Source organism: Melanerpes formicivorus, unplaced genomic scaffold (assembly GCF_026170545.1).
Source record: "Melanerpes formicivorus ecotype bairdi unplaced genomic scaffold, bMelFor1.0.p_v2 SCAF_39, whole genome shotgun sequence".
In the NCBI taxonomy this organism is placed as follows: domain Eukaryota; kingdom Metazoa; phylum Chordata; class Aves; order Piciformes; family Picidae; genus Melanerpes; species Melanerpes formicivorus.
The window spans coordinates 552,858-561,750 of record NW_027142391.1 but is presented as its reverse complement, the minus strand read 5'-3'; the positions used below and the strand labels follow the sequence as shown (position 1 = coordinate 561,750).

Sequence of the window (8,893 nt, the reverse complement as noted above, 5' to 3'; positions counted from 1 at the left end):
GCAGCCAGCCGAGCGCGGGGTACCAACAGCTCTCCCCTCCCTTTATTCCAGCAAAGCAAAACTGTACAAAATGGCTGCGGGGGGCGGGCAGCTCAATCCTCTTCCTCCTCCTCCTCCTCGTCCTGGTTGATCTGGAAGTAGCGCAGCTCGTAGCTCTCCTTGCTGTTGGCCACCACGCGCAGCCAGTCCCGCAGGTTGTTCTTCTTCAGGTACTTCTTGGTCAGGTACTTCAGGTACCTGCAGGAGAGCTCTGCTCGAAACTGGGTTTGCAGCCCCACAACTGCAGCCTTGCCCCAGGAGCCCTCTCCTGCCCCCAGCAAACCCTTCCCCAGGCTAAATCCCTGTCCCCACGAGGTCCCACCACAAGCAGAAGGAGCAAGCACCGTCAGGCCTGTCCCACCGAAGCTTCTGCCAGAGCACACAATTGCCAGGGGCAGGGCACCACCAGTGCCACAACGTGGAGCCTGGGAAGTCCTCAGGCGCCGAGGCTGCACCACACCACCACACTTCCACACCACCATTTCAACTCTGCCGGCACGAAGATGGCCACTGCCAGCCCACACAGCAGCTGCCCAGTGCAGCAGCAACGCAGAGAAACCCCACTGGGCAAAACAGGGGTGCTTTAAACAGGGCACTGTCCCCACTGCAGTTCTCCTCTTCCCCCACTGTAGACCTCTGGCTGTCTCACTGGGCCAGCTGTGCCACAGCAAAAATCCTGCTCACAGGAGCCAGAGAAACAGGCAGCACCAAGCAGCAGGTGGAGGGCAGAAGCTCCACAGGACGTGGGGAGTGGGAGAGCTCAGCTGCAGATCAGCCCCTGAACTCCACACCTGGCATCCTTTCAGCTGTGTGCACTCCCCTGCCCAGCCCACCAGCCTCCCAGCAGGAACATCAACTCCATCTCTGTCTCACAGATCATTCAGGAACAGCAGGCACTGCACAGAGCATCACCAAGACTCAGCACACCTCCTGACAGCTGTTTGCTCCCAGGCCCTCCTGCCAGCCCACCTCCTGCCTGCACACCGCCGTTCCCCCAGCGAGGGACAGCTGAGGCTGAGCCACAGCCTGGGCGGCAGCAGCAGCTTTGTGGCAGCAAGAACGCCAGCAGGGCACGGGGCTGCCGCCCCAGCTCACCTCTTTGAGAAGGGGACCTCTGACGTGACTGTGATCTTGCTCTTGCTCCTCTCGATGGTCACTGCGCCCCCGCCCAGGTTCCCTGCCTTGCCGTTCACCTTGATCCTTTCCTGCAGGAACTGCTCCTGCAAGAGAGCAGAGCCACCGCTCACCCGCAGCTGCCAGCGCCCCCAGAGCCTCCCCAGCTCGCCCCCTGCCAGAGGGAGAAGGGAAGCCGGCAGGGAGGCTCTGAGCCTGCCGGTGCCAGCCACAGACAGCCCAAAAATTCAGCCCTGCACCGAGGTGAAGCTCTGCTAGCGAGGCAGGGACACATTTCCTGCCCCCTAAGGGAACAGCCAGCGAGATGATGGCTGGGCTGGGCTCCTCTGAGGACACCTCAGCCACAGCTCAGTGCAATCCAACCCGCACTCAAGACCATCGGTCGGGGTGAACGGTACCGGCCCCCAGCGCCGCCCAGGCTCCCTTTGTCTGCAGGGTGTGTCCCAGCACTGCAGGCTTTTATGCTGCACGGAGGTGAGGAGCAAGAAGGGGGAGCAGCGGCGGGGGGGCTGCCGGGGCCGCGTTTGCCAGCTGGGAGCGCAGCCCGCGGCAGGGAGGCTTCGCACTCACAAAGTTGGCGGCGTCCATGATGCCATCCTCCACCGGGTGGGTGCAGTCCAGGGTGAATTTCAACACCTGCTTCTTTTTTTTGCCACCTTTCGCTGCGGGCTTCTTCTGCAGCGGGGGGAAACAGAGAGCCGTGAGGCAGCGACCCGAGGCAGCGTGCTCGGGAAGGGGCCGGAGGCGCGGGGCCGGGCCGGGCTCCGCGCTGGGCGCAGAGAAGGGAAAGGCTCCGGGACAGGACCCGGCCGGGGGGAAAGGGAAGGGCCGTCCACAGCCTCTCGCCCCACGAGCCGCCCGCCCGGCGCCTGGCGGGCTAGGACCCAGGCAAGCCGAGACGTGGGCCCAGCCCCACGCGGCGGCCCGGAGCAGCCCACGCGGGGCCGGAGACGAATGATCCGGGAAAGCGGGGAGGAGAAGGAAAGCAGAGGCCCGGCCGGAGCGGCGCGGGGGCGGCGGAAGGAGCGGGCCCGAGCACCCGCCGGCAGCAGAGACTCACCACGGGCGCCATGGCGGCTCCACCGCAGGGGCAAAAAAGGAGCGCCGCGCCGCGCGCGTGCGCGGAAACGCGCTCGGGGGCGCAGGGCGCAGGCGCACAGCGCGGGACCACGCCGGGCCCGGCCGCACGGCGTGCGCAGGCCGCGTCAGAGGAGCGCCGAGAGCACCGATGACATCCGGCCCCTCCCACCCACGCCGCTGGCTGTTCCGCGAGCGAGTAGTGCTGCCTGGCGGGGCGGGGCCTGGCGGTCGGGAGCGCTGTGGCTGCTGCCGCAGGCGCGGGGGGCGGCGGGGGCAGAGGGGTCGGAAGGGTCGGTGTGGCGGGGACCGAGCGGCTGGAGCCTCTTCGAAGCACAGGGTGCTGCTCATGGGGTGCTGCCCGTGGGGTGCTGCCGTGTCCCCGCACGCTGCGGTGCCTCCCTGCTCATCGGGCGGCATGACCTTGCACCCTGGTACTGCCCACGGGACCGTCTCCGCACCCGGGGTGCTCTGCTGCCGCGGGGCGACCCCCGTACCCCATGCTGGCTCTCTTCTGCACCCGGGGCGACCCCCGTACCCCATGCTGGCTCTCTTCTGCACCACGGGCGACCCCCGTACCCCATGCTGGCTCTCTTCTGCACCCGGGGCGACCCCCGTACCCCATGCTGTCTCTCTTCTGCACCCGGGGCGACCCCCGTACCCCATGCTGGCTCTCTTCTGCACCCGGGGCGACCCCCGTACCCCATGCTGACTCTCTTCTGCACCCGGGGCGACCCCCGTACCCCATGCTGACTCTCTTCTGCACCCGGGGTGACCCCCGTACCCCATGCTGGCTCTCTTCTGCACCCGGGGCGACCCCTGTACCCCATGCTGGCTCTCTTCTGCACCCGGGGCGACCCCCGTACCCCATGCTGGCTCTCTTCTGCACCCGGGGCGACCCCCGTACCCCATGCTGGCTCTCTTCTGCACCCGGGGCGACCCCCGTACCCCATGCTGGCTCTCTTCCCATGCGCTGACATGTCCCCGCACCCGGGGTCCTGTGCTTCCCACTGGAGCACTCCTAGACCCCACTCGCTGCCCGTGGGGTGCACGCTCACCTTCTGGGGGCCACCACCGGGCCACACAGGTGCCCAGCCCCGGGTGCCCCCTGCGTGCCCCCGGTGCCCGCACACAAAAGCCGTCCCTGTCACAGGACGCCGAGGAGCCCAGGGCTATTTTTGGGCCGCGGCGTGGCAGGCGGCCGGGGGTGCCAGGGGCCCCACGTCACGGGACAGCCCGGCCCGGCCGCCGTCGCTCTCATTCCAGCAGCGGCACGGCCGGACTCGGCTCGGCCCGGCCCCGGCTGACAGAGGTAAAGCTTTTGCCCGGCACTGTGCAGGGTGGGTGCCCCTCAGCGTGCCCCCAGCGTGTGGAGCAGCTCCACTGCCGGGATGCCACTTTTAAGGGATGTGCCAGGGCAGGGCATGCTCCCTCCTGGGGGACACCCAGCCCAGGGGGACCCCCTCACCCCTGTCCTGGGGCACACTTGGCTGCAGGGGACACCCCAGCCCCGGGAGCATGCAGCCTGTGGTGCCAGGGGGCAGGGGCCCCGTGCCGCGCAGCTCATAACCTAAAAATAGGCAGCAGCCTGTGGGCCCCGGAGGGGCAGGATTTGTCCTTTCCACGGCGGCCACAGCACTGACGTGAGGGGGGCTGCACAGGCCCCCCCGGGCACAGGGGGTGCAGCGGGCACAGAGGGGCTGCTTTCTGCCCCATAGATGGCCGGTGGCATCTTCTCCCTGCTGGGGAGCTGCTCGGAGCTGGAGAAAGCCAACTGCCACCCGCTGGTGTGCCTGCTGTGCCACGAGCCCTACCAGCACCCCTGCCTGCTCGACTGCTACCACAACTTCTGTGCCAGCTGCCTGCGGGGCCGTGCCAGTGACGGCCGCCTGCACTGCCCACTCTGCGGGTAAGGGACAGGCCCTGCCATGGGCATGCCGACACCAGGGCACGCAGCAGGTGTCCCCAGTCTGCCCCTGCCTGCCCTGGGTGGGTGTCCCCATCCTTACCTTCATCCCCACATCATCCTCCTCCCCACCCCACCCTCCTCTCCATTTCATCCTCTTCCCGTTCCTTTCTCTGCACTGTTTCTGCCCTCATCCCCTCCTTGTCCTTCCCCTCTTGTTCCCACCCCGTACCCACAGGCACCCCTCGGTGGTGAGGGGGGGCACAGGGCTGCCCCCCGTGGACCGGCTCCTGCAGTTCCTGGTGGACAGCTCAGCCGACAGCGAGGAGGAGGTGCAGTGCGCCAACTGCGACCGGCGCTGCGCCAAGGCGGTGAGTGAGGAGAGCAGGGCGGGCTGGGCACCCCGCCCAGGGCCGTGCCCACCAGCAGCTGCCCCCTTCCCTGGCAGGAGCTGGACACTATGTACTTCTGCAACACCTGCGGGCAGCCGCTCTGCGCCCCGTGCCGGGAGGACACTCACCGTGCCAGGATGTTCTCCCGCCACGAGATCGTCTCCCTCTCCAAGCGCACCAAAGACATCCACAAGAAGTGCCGTGAGTGCCGGGCCCCGCCGTGCCAGGCTGCCCCGCGCCGTGCCAGGCTGCCCCGCGCCGTGCCAGGCTGCCTGACAGCGCTGCCCCTTGCAGCGCTGCACGAGGAGCCCTACATCATGTTCTCCACCGAGAAGAAGTCCATGCTCTGCATCAACTGCTTCAGGGACATGCAGGGGTGAGCAGCCCTGGCCCCACGCCCGCCCCCTGCCCTGGCACCCGTGTCCTGACACCCCGTGCCTGCAGGGAGAGCCGGGCACACTGCATTGACATCGAGACTGCCTACATGCAAGGCTGCCAGCGGCTGGACCAGGCGGTGATGGTGGGCAGGGATGGCCAGTCTCTGGGGGAGGGGCAGAGGTGTGGTGCCGCCTGCGGTGCCCACAGCCCTCTGCCCCTGGCAGGCAGTGAAGGAGCTGCAGACCTCCACCCGCGAGGCCATCGTGCTGCTGAAGGCCATGATCGAGGAGGTGCACAACAGCGCCAGCGAGGAGGAGGCAGCCATCAACTCCCTCTTCGGCCGCATGCAGGTGCGGGGCCCTGTGCCCAGGAGTGCCCAGTGCTGGGCACGGCAGGGCTGGGGCAGCAGGAGGAGGCAGGGTGGCAACAGGACAGGGCAGCTGTGCTGTTTGCAGGAGCAGCTATCCGAGAGGAGGAAGACTCTGCTGAAAGCTGTGCAGAGGTAAGGGGCCAGGGGCTAGGCACCCTCCCAGAGGTGCCCCCCTCCCAGGGCATTGAAGGGCAGCCTGGGGCTGGATGGCTCCCCAGTGCCCAACCACGGCTGTGCCATGCCACACCACACTGATGCAGTCAGCACGAGGAGAAGGAGAAGGCTTTCAAGGAGCAGCTTGCCCACCTCGCCTCCCTGCTGCCCACCCTGCAGGTAGGGCTCCAGCCTGGGCAGGGGTGCCAGGGCCCTGAGGGGCGCTAGCAGTGATACTGCCCTCCCACAGGTCCACCTGGTGACCTGCTCAGCATTCCTGAGCTCTGCCAACAAAGCTGAGTTCCTGGACCTGGGCTACGTGAGTGGTACCAGCACCGTGGCAGGGGCTGGAGCATGCTCTGTGGTGCTGTGGGGTGGCAAGTGTGCCCTGGGGGGGTGCCAGGCTCCCCTCACCTCCCCCCTGCCTTTCAGCAACTGATGGAGAGGCTGCAGAGGATTGTGAAGCTGCCACACCGCCTGCGGCCGGCACAGACCAGCAAGGTAGAGCCTGCAGTGCCCGCGGTGCCCACGGGCAGCACCAGCTGCTGGCTCATCTCCCTCTCACCCCCAGATCAACAGCGAGTACCGGGCAGAGTTTGCCCGCTGCCTGGAGCCCCTGCTGATGCTCAGCCCCCGCCGCTCCCTGGTGGGCAGTGCTGGTGGCATCGGTCCTGGCATCACTGGCACAAGCATGTGAGACACGCGGATGGCACCTGGGCTACATATCCCCCCCTTGGCATCCCACCATGCCAAGCTTGCCCCCCACGCTGCCCCTGAGCCTGCCAGCAGCGCCAGCTGGGGAACACCTCCGACTGCAGCTGTGCTGAGCAGCAACAGGCCCCAGGGCTTCGAGGAACACTTCTGGGCAGGGGGCAGCAGGGCTGGCAGTGGGGTGCTGGGTGAGGCTGCACCCTGCTCCCCAGCCTGGGCCCCGCTGTGCTCTCTGGAGGGCTCTGCCCCTCGCTGCCAGGGCCAGCTCCTGCTTGCCTGTGGCGCCGAAGCCTCTTCGCCCACCACTATTTTTATCAGAATTCCAGGGAAGTGCCCTGCAGTTCCTCGCCCTGGATATATTTAGGGGCCTGGATGTCACAGCAGCACTGCCCTGCCAAGCACTCCCAGCCTGAGAGGACAAACAAGCACTGCCACCCCGTGGGTGCCACTGCTTGCCCCGGGCTGGACTCGGTGCCGTGGTGCAGCTGAGCTCCGGGGGCTCCTGGCCCTGGGCACGGCACGGTAGGACCGATGGCGGTGGGACAGCAGCACTGGGAGGCTGTGGGCTTGGTGAGGGGGACGCCGCAGGGGAAGAGATGCCCACCAGGAGAGACCGGTGGTGAGGGGGCAAGCCCTGGCATTCCCTTTGCCCAGCTCAGCTCCTGCCTCTTCCCAAAGCTGTGGGTAACAGGAACGGCCCCTGGGAGTCTGAGCTTTGGGGTGGTGTAAGGCACAGTCCATGATCTGTGTGCCGGGGTGAGGGAAGGGACCTGGGACTGGCACCCAGGGCACAGCACAGGGGCGAGAGGGCTGAGCCAGCAGCGCGGTTCTGGCCCCACCGCCTCTGCCCTGCTGCTCCGCAGCACGCTGCTGCCACCTCTGCACGCAGGCTCCCTGGCAGCCAATGCTCCAAGACCCTGATGGTGCCTAGCTGTGCGCCCTGCAGCGAGAAGATGTCCAGCGTGCCCATGGTGCGGAAGCCGACGCTGCACCGATACATCAGCACCAAGGTGCTGCTGGCAGAGGGGCAAGAGACGCCCTTCGCCCAGCACTGCCGCAGCTACGAGAGCACCTACCGGGTAGGAGGGCGCCGGGAGTGGGCAGGCAGGGCGCCGGCAGGGAGGGCGCCCCCCCCACTGTGGTGCCCTCTTGTGGTGTCCCCTGGTGCTGCAGGCGCTTCAGACGGAGATCCAGGCTCTGAAGGACCAGGTGCAGGAGCTGCACCGCGACCTCACCAAGCACCACTCGCTGGTCAGGACGGAGGCCATGGGCGAGATCCTGCAGAGGTCGCTGCAGGTGGATGTGCAGATCGCTGCGCAGTACTCGGCCGTGGAGATGATGCGCAGCGTCTTCGAGGAGGTACGGCCAAGCTGGCAGCCCCCGGCCCTGCCAGGCCCCTGCGTGCTGCACCCCCGCACGCTGCCCGGCTCCCTCTGCCCCTCCCAGGTCTGGGAGGAGACGTACCAGCGGGTGGCGAATGAGCAGGAGATCTATGAAGGTACCAGTGACCCCGCTGCCCTGTCTGAAACCCCTCCTGCCCAGTCTGGCAGGGGGCAGCAGTGCCCACAGCCTGCTCCCCTCCCGGCCCAGCCCAGCTCCACGACCTGCTGCAGCTGCGGCAGGAGAACAGCTGCCTGAGCACCATCACCAGGCAGATCGTGCCCTACGTCCGCTCCATCGCCAGGGTCAAGGAGCGCCTGGAGCCTAGGTGAGGGCTGAGAGGCCACTCTGGGGCTGGGGGGGGACATGGCTGTGCCTCACTCCCCTCCCCCCACAGGCTGCAGGAGCCCAAGGAGGAGCAGGCACCAATGCTGCTCAGGACCTGTGACAGCAGCGAGGTGGTGCCAGGGTAGGTGATGGCAAAGGCCGGTGCTAAATCACCCTCGGGTCCTTGCCCAGCCCCTGACCCTGCCAGTGCCTTCCTTTCAGCAGGGCCAAGTCACCCAGCAGTAAGGAAGGGGCTGCAGCCAGCCCTGGGGAGGGCTGCATGCCTGACAGCACCCCTGGAGACCCCTCCCCAAAAAGCAGAGACTGCTGCAGGGGCCAGCAGGAACGTGGGGCTGAGGACACCGCCCAGCAAGAGTCAGCACCATAGAGGCCAGCACCCAGCCAGGGCACAGAGCTGCATGGTGCCCACTGTGGAAAAGCAGTGCCCTGTTTGGTACCCAGCTGCTCCCTCCTTGTGCCAGAGGTGAAGGCTGGCAGCCCAGGCCAGCACAGCAAGAGCCACTTCGGGGTGACTTGGCTTGAAGTCACTGTCTTGGTGTCTGGTGTGCACTGCTGTGGCAGAGGGAAATAAAGAGCACAAGCAAAGTGACTGCTTGGGTCTGTGGCTCAGGGCATCCAGCTGCTCCAAACCCCACAGCTCCCAAAGGCACAGGGCAGAACCAGCAGCTCAGCACAGGCTCTCAGAGCAGAGCCAAGGGGCAGGCAGGGCTCTGCTCCTGGTTAAAACCTCACCACCTCCTCCAGCTTCTCCCTAGACTTAGGAGGCTTCCCCACACCCAGGGGGCTCCCATCACCTCCCTGAGCTTCCAGCCCCAGGATTTGGGGAAAACAAGAGGCTGCTGGCCTCAGCCACCAGAAGGCTCTGCAGACCCTGGAGCAGCTGGAGTCATCCCTTTATCCTCCTTCCTCCTGCCTGGGCAGAGCCTGCCCACATCAAACCCAGGCACAAAGTGCTGTGGTTGGCTGTTCCAGAGTCTGGGGGGGGCAAGTTCACAGCAGGAAGGT

The 8,893-nt window shown here is 66.8% G+C and overlaps 2 protein-coding genes across 5 annotated transcripts; one reads left to right on the top strand and one right to left on the bottom strand.

Moving 5' to 3' along the window:
• Positions 1-20: 20 nt before the first annotated feature.
• Positions 21-2,338, bottom strand: RPL22 (ribosomal protein L22). The gene is made up of 4 exons (XM_068158157.1): positions 2,234-2,338; positions 1,744-1,848; positions 1,135-1,259; positions 21-237 (listed from the first exon to the last, which is right to left on the bottom strand). The coding sequence occupies exons 1-4, from the start codon at positions 2,243-2,245 to the stop codon at positions 93-95; spliced, it is 387 nt and encodes a 128-aa protein (XP_068014258.1). The 5' UTR covers positions 2,246-2,338; the 3' UTR covers positions 21-92.
• A 266-nt stretch (positions 2,339-2,604) lies between these two features.
• RNF207 (ring finger protein 207) lies at positions 2,605-8,468 on the top strand. 4 transcript variants are annotated; one of them, XM_068158144.1, is made up of 18 exons: positions 2,702-3,562; positions 3,969-4,159; positions 4,395-4,527; positions 4,605-4,749; positions 4,843-4,924; positions 4,993-5,068; positions 5,151-5,276; positions 5,382-5,428; positions 5,557-5,629; positions 5,700-5,768; positions 5,882-5,950; positions 6,021-6,142; positions 7,050-7,239; positions 7,334-7,519; positions 7,607-7,658; positions 7,751-7,868; positions 7,938-8,009; positions 8,093-8,343. In XM_068158144.1, exons 1-18 carry the CDS (start codon positions 3,038-3,040, stop codon positions 8,253-8,255), a joined length of 2,439 nt encoding a protein of 812 aa, XP_068014245.1. In that variant the 5' UTR covers positions 2,702-3,037; the 3' UTR covers positions 8,256-8,343. The 4 variants fall into 4 exon arrangements, with proteins under 4 accessions (XP_068014247.1, XP_068014246.1, XP_068014245.1 ...); XM_068158143.1 differs by having other exon boundaries at positions 2,706-3,562; positions 8,090-8,343; XM_068158146.1 differs by lacking the exon at positions 7,751-7,868 and having other exon boundaries at positions 2,605-3,562; positions 8,093-8,468.
• The last annotated feature ends 425 nt before the right edge of the window (positions 8,469-8,893 follow it).